The 15,852-nt window shown below is 40.2% G+C and overlaps 1 protein-coding gene across 1 annotated transcript; it reads right to left on the bottom strand.

Moving 5' to 3' along the window:
* Positions 1-7,154: 7,154 nt before the first annotated feature.
* Positions 7,155-7,715, bottom strand: LOC110933218. The gene has a single exon (XM_022176450.1). It carries the CDS (start codon positions 7,713-7,715, stop codon positions 7,155-7,157), a length of 561 nt encoding a protein of 186 aa, XP_022032142.1.
* Between the last annotated feature and the right edge of the window lie 8,137 nt (positions 7,716-15,852).

Genomic DNA, 15,852 nt, shown 5'->3' on the forward strand with positions numbered 1-15,852 from the left:
TTTTTTGTATTTTTCAATATTATGAATCGATTATTTACATGTATCCCATCCCCACACTTAAAGTTTGCATTGTCCCTAATGCAAGAATGGAAATACGACTCCAAACTACCTAAAAACAACTACTAAACTACTAACGAACTAACTAAATAAATAACGAACTAAATAACGAAACAAATAAATAAAATACAACAACAAAAAGGGAAACGACTTAGCTGAATATGTGAGACTGTCAAAGTGCCAGTCGTTTCCACATAAGCCCTCCAATTCGAAACGCGCTCAGCAAACAACTCTAACCTCGGACACGCGAACGAAAATGGCTATAAATCAACCTATCAATCATCAACACAAACTACCAAAACATATCATATATATATCATCAAAAGATCATTTGTTTCAACATCACCCAACCCAACCCAACCCAACCCAACCTCCCTAACCAACCTGTTCAAAGTATATCAATATCAGTACAGACCAACTAATGAGAATAAAAAATAGCATAAAAGAAAAATAATCAAACAAAAGATATAGTAGTCAGTTGCTGCTCCTGCATCCTCATGCTATCCCCACACCAGTCCTCATCACTGTCCTCCTCCTGCCCAGCTGCTCCAGCATTGCTCTCACCAAACACACGGAATGGAGGATCCGGCTCAACCCTCGCACCAGCACCAGCCAGGCCCTCCTGCTACCTCGGCTGGAAGAAGTCTGGGATCCTCATACTGTGAGTAGTCATCATATAGAGGAGAGCGTCATCCTGCCTCGACTGTCCCAACTGAATCGCCTCAATAAGATGCTCCAATCTGTCAAATCTTTGCTCCACATAGCCAAAGAGTGACTGTAAAGTGAGAGGCTCAAGTGGAGGCTGCCTCCTCGGGTACTGCTGTGCTGGTAGCTCGCGTCTCTAAGGTGGCCGCTGTCTGTGTGTGGGGTCAATCTGAAGCATCATATCCTCAGCGGGATGTCCCTCCGGCGGCTGCACCTGCAGACCCTGCCTGACCGGTTCCCAGCCGTAGGGCTCCATCCATGACACTATACCCGCCTATTGCAACTCCTTCAAACCAAATGTCACTGTCTTGGGCCCATCGTGTAGAAATTCGGGAAGATATTTGTCAAACACCCCCAAATTTCTTATAATCCGAGTAATATAGGGGCCCATATCCAAACCAGCACGAGGACCACCTCGACGACCTCTACTAAATGAATCTGCTAAGACCGTAGCCAGATTCATCTCCCTGTTCTGTACCCTACACATCAGAATGAATAGCTCTATCTAATTCGCCTTGTTTTCCCCCGACTTCCGACCCACCAGTGTAGTATATAAGATCTTCAACACATACCTGTAAACCGGATTATGAACCAAAGTGATCAGGTTCGTAGTCGTGAACGGGTGGTCAGAAATCGTACTCCAGAACTCTCGCAGCTCAGTCGCACCAACCCCATAATCCCTAGGCTGAGAATAAGCACCCCTCAAACTAGTAACAAACTCCGGCCTCTTCACTTCCTCCTCAGTATACAACCCCGACACTATGGCAAACCTCGCCATATTCATCTCATACACCTGCCTACCTAAACTGAATGACACAGCTGTGCCATGCTCAAACTTTCCCTCCTTATGCTGCATCAATCAACCTTTGACCCAAAAGATCCCTCACCTCCTGCTTTGAGCCTATTTCACTTAGCCACAACCAGTCTATCACCCTGTGCTGAAGTAGATCAGTATTTTTCAGTTTATCATACATGTTCCATTTTGATGTACTCGGCTCAAATTTCAATATCGGGTGATCAGCTCTATGTGTTTTCCTATCCGAAATAAAGTTATAAGACCTTTGATATTCAATCTTTCTCAGCTTAGGATCATCGGCAGCTATCTGAGTGATCGGTGTCTCCTGTGGGACCGGGTCCTGCTGAGGCAGATCCTGTTGTGGGGCCGACTGACTCGCTCCTGTCTTTCGCGCTCTACCTCTATGCGAACTGCTCACCATGTCTGCAAAACAGATATAATCAAGACAAAACAAGCAGACAATCAGTGATAACAAACTATTTTTGGTATTTTTTAATTTTTTAATTTTTTTGAATTTTTTATATTTTTTTTGTATTTTTATAATTTATTCGAAAAAGAAAGAATAGCCGTATAGCATTTCATTTGCGGCTTATTCTAAAATAAACGGGTTACTTTTTACAATTGCTAAGTGATAGTTAAACTCGCCCGGATGGAGATTGAGTACGGGCGAGCTTAAATCACTTGTACGTACAAGTAAACCCAAACACAACTAACTACGACTAAAACTAGGCTAGAACGACACTAAGACGACATGAAGACACTAAATTAGACTCAATGTACACTAACCCCCCTTGGCACTTTAATTGTCCGCAATTAAAACAAGTGCCTAACAATGACATTGAAGTCCAATCCTCGGTTAAAAATCAGCCATTTAGTAGATTTTAAAACAAATTAAGCGTTGAAAAATTCCGCCTAGTTAAAGGAGGTTTCTTTCGTATGCAAAAATTCAGTTTTAATGCGCAAGATCGGAACTTCAAGTGTCAATGTACCATACCAATCAATCCACAATCAAATACATTCACTATCCTAAACCGACACCACCCAAAGCCAATGTAAACTTTGAAACAAGAACCAAATTTTATTTCAAAGTAGCAATGTAAACCCAAACCAAGCCAAACACAACCAACGAATACTCAAATGCCCCAAACCAATCCCATGCCGCACATAAGACAAAGGACTCGAGGACACAAGACTTCAACGACAAAACTGACCAAACGGATTATTTAACAAGACTCGACACACCCGATTAACATAGAATCTAAAACCCAACATACGGACTTAAGCAACTGACTCGAAGACTGACTCACATCTGACCCGACAATGTAGGCCATACAAACAACTCAACCCGGACTCAAAATAAAACCGATGAACTGACCTAAACTAACAGAAACAATGACTCAACTAACCTGACAAACACCACTAACTAATGACTCGATGAAGACCTACTCGACTCGACTGACAAAGAACCGACACCACAAACCAAGACAAGACTCTAATCAGCAAAAATAAGAGAATAATGCGAAGAAACCTACCTGAATCGTTGATTTTTGCAAGAAAAAGTTGAAATTTTCGGTGATGGGTGAGCCTCGATTCGGAGCTATGTGGGTGAGCCTCGATTCAGAGCTATGTGACGGATGTATGGTGAAATACCTTGGTGGGTGTTGTTAAGTGAAGAAAACCGGTCACAAGGGTGGTTCGAGGACGGAAAACGGTGGTGATTTGGTGGAGTTATGGTGGGAGTAAGGTGATTCGGCGGTGGGAAGAAAAAGAAGGGTTTTGGGTTTCGTTTGGGGTAGCAGGTAAGAAAAAGTATTTTATTCGTTCTTTGTTACCGTCGCGCGGCGCCAAGGGAGAAGGAATAAGCCGTGGCGTAATGCCACGACATGGGTCAAGTAGAGGGTTCAGATTATTGGGGGTTCAAGATGGTTTTTGGTGACCCCAAGGGTGGCGCTGCGCCACGGGGGGAAGGCTTATCTGGTGGCGCAAAGCTAAGGCCATTTTTTAACAGAATGTTTCGTAAAAAATTGAGTTTTAGGACTTAGAAAAATTTCTAACTTTTTTCAAACCTTCCCTAAATCATCCCAAATTTTTTCTAGGTGTTGGGACTTACCTGGAATGTTGTTTTCTTCGCAAATTCAGCTCTTCAAGGGTATGTTTCCTGCAAAATTTCTCAAACACACAAAACACAAACACGAAAAACTACGAGAAAAATGAAAAATTAACGAAATTTACAAACGGTACATACTCTGCAAACGAAGCTTTTCTCAACTCATTGTTCGGTGAAGGTGGGTGGGTCCTCTAGAGAAATTTCTTCCTCCTCGGTAGTATCAATGGGACCTCCCAAATAATGCTTGAATCGATGACCATTTACCTTCCACACACCTTTATCAACTTCGTAATACAACTCGACGGTACCGTATGGAAACACCTCCTTTACCACATACGGTCTGGTCCATCTCGATTTCAACATCCCCGCTATCAATTTCAATCTTGAATTGAATAAGAGCACTCTATCACCTACCTTAAACTCCTTCAACCCTCGCAACCTCCTATCATGCAACGCCTTAGTCTTTTCCTTGATACTCCAAGATCGTTCATAGGCGGCATCCCTTAGAGCCTCTAATTCATGGATTTGGAAGAACCTCCGTCTTGCGGCTTCGGTAAGGTCGAGGTTAACGGTTTTCAATGCCTACAAAGATCTATGTTCTAACTCCACCGGAAGATGGCACACTTTGCCATACACAATCATGAAGGGCGTGGTTCCTAACAGTGTTTTGTAAGCGGTACGGAATGCCCACAATGCGTTGTCGAGCTTTTCCGACCAATCCTTTCTACTTTTTGCTACCGTTTTTTTCTAGGATTCTCTTCACCCCTCGGTTTGCATTCTCTACTTGGCCACTAGTTTGCGGGTGGTATGCGGTGTAAAGATGGTGAGTGACACCGTAGCGCGCAAGTGCCTTTTCCATGGCGGAATTGCAAAAGTGCGTACCACAGTCACTTATGATAGCTTTAGGAACTCCAAAACGTGTGAATAACTTCTTAAGAAATCTCACCACCACTCGGGCATCATTAGTGGGCAAAGCTTGAGCTTCCACCCACTTTGAGACATAGTCAATGGCCATGAGGATGTACCTATTCCCACTCGATGAGGGGAAAGGTCCCATGAAATCAATACCCCAAACGTCAAAGACTTCTAGAACTTGGATGGGATTTTGGGGCATTTCATCCTTGGATGAGATGTTGCTGGTACGTTGGCAACGGTCACATGTCCTAATAAACTCTATGGCATCTTCAACTACCATTGGCCAATAGAAGCCACTATCAAAAACCTTTTGTGCCGTCACATTTGGCCCGTGATGGCCTCCCATTAAACCCTCGTGCACATGTCTAAGGATGTCTATCCCATCCTCTTTTGAAACACATCTCCTAAGCACTCAATCACCACCTATCCTAAAAAGGTACTGGTCATCCCAAATGTACTTCCTAGCATCCCTAAGAAGCTTTTTCTTCTGTTGGTAGGATATACCCCTCACAATATCACCGGTTGCTAAATAATTTTCCAAATCCGAAAACCATGGCAAACCCTCTACCTCGTTACTAACAAAGTCTATGGTTTCATGAGGAAAAGTGTCTCCAATTGATTCCTCACGAATCTCCTCTCTCTTAGGATCCTCTAGGCATGACAAACGGTCGGCAGCCATGTTTTCCGCTCCCTTCTTATCCTTAATTTTGATATCGAACTCGGAGAGCAAAAGAATCCATCTAATGAGGCGTGGCTTTGCGTCCTTCTTTTGGAAAAGAAAGCGCAAAGCGGCGTGGCCGGTGAACACAGTGGTTTTGGAAAGAACGAGATATGAGCGAAACTTATCAAACGCAAACACTACGGTTAAGAGCTCTTTTCCCATCATGGTATAGTTCTCTTGAGCATCATTTAAAGTTTTGCTCGCGTAGTAGATTGGATGAAAATGTTTATCGACTCTTTGACCTAAAACCGCACCTACGACATAATCACTTGCATCGCACATGAGCTCGAAAGGCAAGCTCCAATCGGGCGAAACAAGGATAGGGGCACTAATGAGTTTCTCCTTCAAAAAATCAAAAGCCTTGATGCACTCCTCGTCGAAGACGAAAGGTACATCTTTCTCTAAAAGTCGGGTCATGGGGCACGTAATCTAAGAAAAATCCTTAATGAAACGCCTATAAAAACCCGCATGACCTAGAAAGCTACGAACGGACTTAACACTAGTAGGTTGAGGCATTCTACTTATGGTATCTATCTTGGCCCTATCCACCTTTATCCCCCCTCTAGACACCTTATGACCTAGGACTATCCCCTCCATCACCATAAAGTGACATTTCTCCCAATTTAGGATAAGGTTTGTCTCTATACATCTCTTATGCATCCTATCAAGATTGAAAAGACATTGATCGAAAGTGGTACCATAAACCGAGAAGTCATCCATGAAAACCTCCATAGAAGTCTCAAGCATGTCTTGGAATATAGCAACCATGCATCTTTGGAAAGTAGCCGGAGCGTTGCATAACCCGAAAGGCATGCGGCAATACGCATAAGTGCCGTAAGGGCATGTGAATGTCGTTTTATCTTGATCCTCCGGGGTGATTGGGATCTGAAAATAACCCGAAAATCCATCGAGAAAACAATAGAATTGTTGACCCGCTAGACGCTCCAACATTTGGTCAATGAATGGAAAAGGAAAATGGTCTTTCCGGGTGGCGTCATTTAACTTTCGGTAGTCTATGCATACACGCCAACCGGTAACGGTACGAGAAGGATTAATTCGTTCTTTTCATTCATGATCACCGTCATCCCACCTTTCTTTGGGACGACTTGGGTCGGGCTAATCCATGGTGAATCGGAAATAGGGTATATCACCCCGGCATCTAACAACTTGAGCACTTCCTTCTTAACAACCTCTTGCATGTTCGGATTTAGGTGCCGTTGAGGTTGCACCACCGGCTTATAATCATCTTCCATGAGTACCCGGTGAGTATAATAGGCGGGGCTTATGCCCTTGATATCCGAAAGTCGCCATGCAATGGCTTCCCTATTCTCTCTCAACACCTCTAACAACCTACCCTTCTCCCCCTCCTCTAACTTAGACGAAATAATGACGGGAAAATCGGACCCCTCACCTAAGAAAGCGTACTCAAAGTGGGATGGGAGAACCTTAAGTTCTAATGGGGTGGGTTTCTCTATAGGTGTACTCTCAATCTCACTTTTTACCTCACTCAACTCTAGCACTTCGGGGACCCACTCGGTCTCTTCTACTTCCTCACTCTCACTCATAACCTCCTCTACCTTCTCAACTACCTCATCCAACTTACCCTCAACTAAATCGGCTCCACTAATATAGTCAAAGCAATGGTCGACACATGATAGGAAAGACTCTATGAAATAGACCGAATGACAAGGACTACTAAGATCATCGGAACCACAAGGGTGTTCCATGGAGCGTGCTATCTCGAAAGCGACTCTCTCCTCATCGACTTCGAGTGTGATTTTACCGTCGAAGACATCGATGATATCCTTGGCGGTAGACAAGAATGGGCGTCCTAGAATGATATGAACCTTCTCTTAGGCTTCCATATCAAGAACGACAAAGTCAACGGGAAAGACGAATTTATCCACTTTAACTAGAAGGTTTTCGATTATACCACATAGATACTTCACTGATCTATTGGCTAGAGACAAAGACATACGTGTAGGGGATAACTGTCCTAGACCTAACCTCTCATACATGGAATATGGCATGAGGTTTATGCTCGCTCCTAAATCGGCTAGGGCCCTACACTCGGTATCACTCCCAAACAAGCACGGGATAGTAAAAAGGCCCATATCCGTCAATTTTTCCGGGACCTTGTTCAAGACTACGGCGGAGCACCCTCCACTAAGGGGAATGTTAGAAACCTCTCCTAACCTATCCTTACGTTTTAGAAGGTCCTTTAAAAATTTTGCATATTTAGGCATCGATTGGAGAGCTTCTATGAAAGGAAGGTTGATTCTCAGTTGCTTAAAGATCTCTAAAAATTTTCCGTACTCTTTAGAATAAGTTTGGTTTTTAAGACGGGAAGGAAATGGAGCACGTGAAAGATCAACAGTGGGTGATGGAACAACTTGTATGGGCCGTTTCTCCATACTCTTCTCACTTGAAGGCCCCCCCGGTATGTGTCGTACTTGCTAGGATTAACCTAGGTTACACTTTACCGGGAGCCTCCATTTCAATCTCTTCATCTACGAGGTCCTCATCTTCTATCTCAACACTCTCGGGTCTCACTACCTCTCCTAAGGTCCTACCACTACGGGTCGAAATTGCCTTTAAAGTGCCAGATGGGTTGGGCTTCGTATTTCCCGAAAATTGACTGGGAGGTCGTTCTTGCAACTGACGTGCAATATCCCCAACTTGCCTTTGAAGGTCTAAGAAATTCGAATGGTTATTCTTTAGAAATGTAGCGTGTTCTTCTAAGGTACGTTGGGTGGCCTGTCCTTAATCACTAGCTGGGTAAGAAGGTCCTCTATCCTAGATAGACTACTATTTGACCCCTCATTCCTAGGTTGAACCTCTTGGTTTGACCCCTCACCTCTGAACTGCCTCCCTGAACCTGAACTAGGAAACTGACCTGTTTGACCCGAACCCCCACTAGAATAGAAACCTAGCCCCCTGCTTTGATATTGACCTGATGGAAAACCAGGGGGTTACCTGAAGAACGATAATTATTAGCACGCCAATTAGAGTTGCTATTGCTGAATGGGTTAGTTGGACCACTATTTTGACATGCTATGTACTCTACCTGTTCTAGGGTGAGTGTTGGGCAATCTACAGTGTCATGACCACCTCTACAAACTTCGCACGTATCGACCTTCTTCTTAATTTCTAGCAATTCTTTGGTGATATAGTCAAGTTGAGATGCTACCTTTGAGTCCGAGACGACTTGGTTTACTCCTCGAGAAGATGAGGAAGTAGTCACAGGATTGGAATTCCTGCTGGTAGCACTATGATCTATATCAGCATGAGCGAAGCTCTCAAAGAGATCATTGCAGTCGGCCACAGTTTTCTTTCCCATTAGATGGCCTCCTGTAGATGTGTCGAATCGGGCCTTACACTCAGGGGTGAGACCATTGTAAAATTTTTCTACTAAAGCCCAATCCGAAAGCCCATGTTGGGAACAACACGAGAGTAAAGTTTGAAACCTCTCCCAAGCTAAGTGATATGGTTCGTCAGGCTCCATTCTGAATGAATGGATCTGATCTCGAAGGCGAGATGCCTTCGCAGGTGGGAAATACTTAGCAAGGAAAGCATCTCTAAGTCCAGCCCAAGTAGTATAAGTACCCGCTGGCTGCGAATCAAGCCATGTGGTTGCGCGGCCAGCAAGCGAAAAAGGGAAGACTTGGAGATAGCGGGCATCAAGATTAACATCTTCGATGCCAAAGGTGCTACAAAGACGGGTGACACGATTGATATGTGCGGACGCGTTCTCATCATCACGACCGTGAAACTGACAAGAGTTGTTAATGGCGGTCATGATGTATGAGGGAATTTGCCAGGAGTTGTCATTGGTGATTTCAGGGATGGTGATGGGTGAGTTTGCGGTAAAACCCATGGTGGAGCGTTGGTGGACATTTTGATTTTCGGCCATTTGGTGAACTGGTGGTGGACTAGTTGGATGGGAAGGTGGTGGGGTGTTGTGGGGTGACGACTTCGAGGTGAAGTCAAAGTTCGGTGGTTTAGATTGTAGTGTAGAGTCAGAAGGGGCTGTAGATGAAGTTGAAGATTTTCTAACCTTTAAACTAGGTGTGGAGAAGGAAGACTTGTCGATCGGCGGCTTCACAGGTCCCTGAGAACGCGTGTGGGGCGTGAACTGCAAAACCGAGAACAAACAAGTAAGACGAATCCAACAAAAGACTCTAAAAGTAAACAGACACTAAAGTTACTTGGACTCCTACGACTCAAAAACACACAAAAAGCACGTATAGATATCAGTTGAAATCCAAACAAAGTAATTAACGCAATTACCAAGAGTCCCCGGCAATGGCGCCAAAAACTTGATGTGCAATAAGTAGTTTAAATAAATAAACTAAAATAAACCTAAATTTAGACTTAAGTAATAATAATCTAGACTCTCTAACTAGACTAAACTACTCACCGGCAAGTGAACCGGTCGACTCTAGCAAAGGAAAGCAAGTCCGGATGTCGAACCCACAAGGACTCTAGTTGATTACGTTAACGACTTTATTTAGACTACTACTGACACGACTTAACGATTGTTTAATTCAGACTATGAAATTCTAAAACTGGAATTAAAATAAAATCAGACTATGAAACGAACAAGAACTAAGGTTTAATTCAAATGAGATTAACGACTACCTAGGCTTGAATCCAGTTTAACTAGGAATGTATTTCTAACGGTACTATTGTTGTATGGAACCGGGATCGTAAGGTACTAAACCCTAAGGTATTTCAAGCTAAGACTTCCCGACCCTTCTCAGGAAGAAACCTAGGAAACCCTACAAGGCTGTTGTGAGCACCGATTGTTAGACTTCCTCTCAGTCCTCTAACGTCTCTAAAAGTGCCCTAATACGACTATCTACCTCTCAGCGCGACAGTCTAAGGCAATCCTAGATTCTAACTTGGTTTAATAGACACAGGTGCAATTAGGGAACTAAAACCGACTTTTCTCAAAACCTATCTTAGCTATATATTGCACCGAGACCTAATAACTAACTCGAGCCTCTCAGCGACAAGTTAAGCAAAATACTTAATTCTAATTGAATTTTAATTAGTGTTTCTAAGGTTATCGGCCGATTTACCCAAAGATCACCCGAACCCGCAAAGATATGAATAATCAACACAAATTCATTATGTGAAAGACATCCACCAAAATTTATGTGAAACGGCAAATAATCAACAATCAAAGTTAAATAGGCACACGCACCAAATTAAAGGTTCTAGAATTATTTACTTTCAAAGATCAATCCATAACCAAACAATAGAAAACCATTAAAAATCCAAACTTTATTATACTATCATCTAACCTAGGTAGTAACGAAGGTTTTAGCCTGAAAACATAATGTCTAAAATCAACATAATAAGTTCAAAACAAGAATTCATCATCAAAGTATCGAAACAAGAAAATAATGAAAACCGGGAGATAAGGCCCGAACAATCTTCTTTCCTATGCTCTGAGCTTCAACCGGATGATTCCTGCAAGCCAAAGTACTCCGAAAACCGTAAAATCAGCTCTGAAAATCGCCTAGGATTTCATGAATTCGTAACTTCCCCTTAATGAATGATTATCTTTAGATTATATACTAAACCCTAGCTTTTACGAATTTTGGCCCTCCAGACACCCCTGTCGCTTCGCGCGACGGGGAAAAGCATTCCTGGTGGCGCGACGCCGCCATGTGAAAATCCATAACTTTCTTGTTTATTGCTGGCGCTACACGACTGGTATCCATTTTAGCCGTGGCGCGACGCCACGGCACTTTTTCACAGAATGTTGCATCCAATTCCCAGCTCTAGCATCCCAAAATTCTCCAAAATTATTCTTACTCTTTTAAGCTAGTTCCGGGACTTGGTGTTTCAGGATGTAGCTTGTTTTCACTCCATTTTCAGCAACATTATGTACCAAGACCTGGAAAACACAATTTAATTAATAGCACGCACATTCTAACGTAAACTAAACTAGAAATAACGGAAAATTGTACAAACTATACACGAATAAAGGATGTATTTTGCAATATATCAAAACCGCAAAAATATCATTTATATGTGACACCCTAGTATAAAACTTTTATCGAATAGTAGATAAAAATAAGTACATCCAACGATATATTCGATTTTTTTATAAAATGTTATATCATATTATTAAAACCAAAATAAATTGTAATAATAAAATAAGTATATACATTGCTCTATTAATTTGTAAATCTATGCTAAAATAATTGTTTTTTATTAACAAAAATTGAAAAAATACTAACAAAATAGAAAGTCAATAAAGAGAAGGTATTGTAAATCTCATTTTTAATGTATAGGTATATAATTTCAGGAACCTAAAATGATTATGAGTTTTTGTGGATAGGACATTTCATGCACGTTGTTGGCCCCTACCTCACCAAAGTTAAAAAGAAAATATTGTTTAATGTAAACAATGTTTGTGTAAACTTATTAGTAAATACAAATTATTAGCCTTTGTAGAGTTGATACACCACATAACACTAAAATTTACCGACTCCATTGAATATAATTTTGGCTACGCCACTATGTGTACATTATATTGTTTTGTTGTGTTTTGTGCTTATAGTGCTTAATGTGTATTACTCTTTACGTCACGGCTTATTTAATTTTATGCTTGGTTGTTTCATATTTATTACGTTCGTAATTCCGTTGATTATTCTATTTTGACATTCATTATGATCCATTTGTATTGGTTACATTCACGAATTGTCCAGGAATTTTATTTTGATTATTCATTATTGGTTCCATTTATAGGCTCACCATGTCAGCGCATGTGTTCTTTGTATTCTTTTGTGAACATTGTTTATCTGAGCGATCTATGTAAGGTCGTTCAAAAGCCCGTGGCTCCCTCGAAAGTTTGAAAAAAGCTCGGTTTGAAGTCAACTTAGTTTTAAATAATGTTTTATTTATTGTCTTTTTGGTTTTATGTATATCATTATATGTAAAAAATACAAAAATATAAACTCTTTTTAAACAAACGAGCCGGCTCAATGAGTCACGAGCGGAGCTCGAGCCCAACTTTCCAACTCGTTAAGAAAAATGAGCCGGCTCGGCTCGATTCGGTTTTAAACGAGCCGAGCCTGAGCCCACCCTGGTTTGGTTCGATTCGGTTTGGCTCGTTTACAGCCCTAGAGCTATGTAACGAGAATTAGAGTGTTTAAAGAGTTTAAACTAATTATTTTAAGGAACTATTTAATTAAGTATTTGAAATCATTTTTATCAAACTTTTACTTTTATGTTATGGTTTGATTTCTTTAACACTGATGCGTTAATCCTTAGATGTTGGAATGTTACAAATTAAACATGCACGTGACCTTCAAAACGCTTCAAATTGACTGCCCTAATCCTTTTTTTAAAAATAAATTTTCACTTTACACACGCCATTGCTCTGCCATTGATCCTTTTAAATTTTCACTTTACATACCCTATATACACTTCAACTAATATTACATTTCTACACACCCTATTTACTTCAACTAATATTACATTTCAAGTTTCACATAACACTAACCTAGTAAAAATGCATTCTCTAGCCAAATTTTCATCCATCCATCTCCATCTCAAAAAATTAGACATCCAAAACTCTTATTCGGCTTGTATTCTTAAAAGCACGATTTTTCCACCGGGTTTGAAAACCCCAGTTTCGCTTCAAGCCAAACACCGAAAATCTTTGGTTGCAATTAGTAAGTCCTCCGAACCTTTTAAGAGACGTTGATCGAAGAATAGGAAGAACACACATGGATCCAAGAATTCTTCTCAAGGTTTGATTATTTTTGTTTTTTTAACTCTTAATAAAGAAAGGTATAAAAAATAGTATTGTTAGTTTGTTTGTAGAAAATTATATGTTACTGTTGTTAGTATAAAGAAAGGTATAAAAAATAGTATTGTCAGTTTGTTTGTAGAATTTAATAACGAAAGGTATAAAAAATAATATTGTTAGTTTGTTTGTAGAAAATTATATGTTACTGTTGTTAGTTTGTTTGTTTGTATAAAGAAAGGTATAAAAAATAGTATTGTTAGTTTGTTTGTAGAAAATTGTATGTTACTTATTTTCAAAAGCCCAAACAATTTTAGTTTTAAAAGCCCAATACCCTTCTTCTTCTTCGTTAAGCTGCACTCTCAAGAGGAGAAAGAGATTCTCAATTCTCGCTTCTATTTTATATTTCGGTCGCACTCTGATTACTTAGAAACTTTTTCTCTCATAGTTTTGGTGATTAGGGTTTCATTCCTGAATAAACAACAGATTTGTGTTGAATATGTTATTTAGTTGTAAGCCTTGTTCGTTATTGTATTGATAATCTTTATGAGAGATTTAAGTTTGAGGTGTGTGAACCATAGTACTGTAATCAGATCTAAACAATATTTGGAATAAATCATTTGGTTTGGGTTTGTCGGTTGTGTTCATATATCTCAAACTTTCTCTCTCATAGTTTGGTGATTAGGGTTTCATTCCTGATTAAACAACAGATTCGTGTTGAATCTATTATTCAGTTGTAATCCTTGTTCGTTATTGTATTGATAATCTTTGTAAGAGATTTAAGTGTAAGGTGTGTGAATCATAGTACTGGGAATGAATCATTTGGTTTGGGTTTGTCGGCTATGTTCATATATCTTAAACTTTCTATCTCATAGTTTGGTGATTAGGGTTTCATTCTTGATTAAACAACAGATTCGTGTTGAATCTGTTATTCAGTTGTAATCCTTATTCGTTATTGTATTGATAATCTTTGTGAGAGATTTAAGTGTGAGGTGTGTGAATCATAGTACTAGTACTGGGAAGTATCATTTGGTTTGGGTTTGTCGGCTGTGTTCATATATCTCAAATTTTCTCTCTCATAGTTTGGTGATTAGGGTTTCATTCCTGATTAAACAACAGATTCGTGTTGAATCTGTTATTCAGTTATAATCCTTGTTCGTTATTGTATTTATAATCTTTGTGAGAGATATAAGTGTGAGGTGTGTGAATCATAGTACTGGGAATGAATAATTTGGTTTGGGTTTCTCGGCTGTGTTCATATATCTGCTATCATACCTTGTTTTTAACATTTTTTTTCTTAACAGAACCAAAAGGTACGCAACAGCAACAACAAACAAAGGCGCCACAAGAAACACTTTATACCACCCCGTCTGATTTATCTATACTTGAAGTCGGCGAGAGCGATTTCGGTCAAACTCTAATTATTTGCCAAGAGCTGAAAGATGCCAAAAAAGATGCCAAAAAAGTCATCGCAACCACTTTCGATACTCGCAGTAAGTATTTTGAAATCGTTTTCGGTAAGTATTATGAAATCGTTTTTTATGTGCTTACCGATATTGATTATGTTCAACAGATGAGGCATGTATCAAGTATAAGAGAGCCTGGGATCATATCACGATTTTGTAAAAGTTAGGTGTAACACTTTTGTTCACAGTCGATGCGACCAACTTATCCAAAACCCCACTGAGTTGAAGGATAAGTTCTTTGACCGAATCGTTTTCAATGCCCCTCACTGTGGGGTGTTTGGAAAAGAAGGGAATCCGGAGACTATCACGTAACAACTTTTATTTTTTATTTTTTATTTTTGTTGGCAAACTTTGAAATAACTTGATTTTGTATTTTTTTCAGGAAGAACAAGAAATTAATTGATAATTTTATGAAGAGTTCTTCCAGCCACATGAACGAGGAGGGTCAAATTGATTTGACCGTCAAACCTACGGGTCCATTTGCGAAGTAGGGGCTTACTGGTATGACTCCAAAAACAAACTCGTTATGAAGAGGGTGGAGGACATCCCCGAAGTGGAATATAAGCATTATAATTGAAAGAACGGGGCCGGTGATAAACCAGACAACACATTTAGGACAAAAGACATGAAAACTTTCATGTTTGCTAAACATGTTAGGAAAGAAGCCACTCATCTGTACAGAAATCCTGTGATTCAAGCTGCAAACGACCCCCTTCAAGCTGCAAACGACCCCCTTCACCTTCAAGCTGCAAACGACCCCCTTCAAGCTACAAACGACCCCCTTCAAGCTGCAAACGACCCCCCTACTATTACATGAATTTCTAATTTATCGAACCTGAAATTATATGATATTTTAATGATTATTACTTGTTGTTGTTTAAAACATGGAAAATTGCTAGTTGTTTCTGAATTTCTGACCTAATTGTGTGGATTTATACATATGAAGAAGTTATTGGTTTTATATGTTATAGGTATGCTATTAACATACGGTGAAATTTATTATTTGTTGATATGAAACAGTATTGTTCTTCAACGATCTTGATGTTAAGTTACTTGTTATTAAATAAACATAAAAGATTACTAGTTGATTGTTAATTTATGTCAGAATTGTGTGGATTTAGGTATGTATGCAGGAATTATTGGTGTTTACATGTTATAGATATGCTGTAAACATATAGGTAAGTATGCAGGAGCTATTTATGACCTGACCCGAAACCCGTTCCGACCCAAACCCGTTCTGACCTGAACCAAAACAACCCTTTTTTGGATTGACCCGTTCCGACCCGCACTCGTTTTGACCCGAACCCGTCTTGACCC

The sequence above is a fragment of the Helianthus annuus genome, chromosome 3, assembly GCF_002127325.2.
Source record: "Helianthus annuus cultivar XRQ/B chromosome 3, HanXRQr2.0-SUNRISE, whole genome shotgun sequence".
NCBI classification, from domain to species: Eukaryota; Viridiplantae; Streptophyta; class Magnoliopsida; order Asterales; family Asteraceae; genus Helianthus; species Helianthus annuus.

Excerpts from the sequence above, each read along its gene's own strand:
- LOC110933218 (XM_022176450.1), bottom strand. The coding sequence starts at position 7,715 with ATGGAGAAACGGCCCATACAAGTTGTTCCATCACCCACTGTTGATCTT.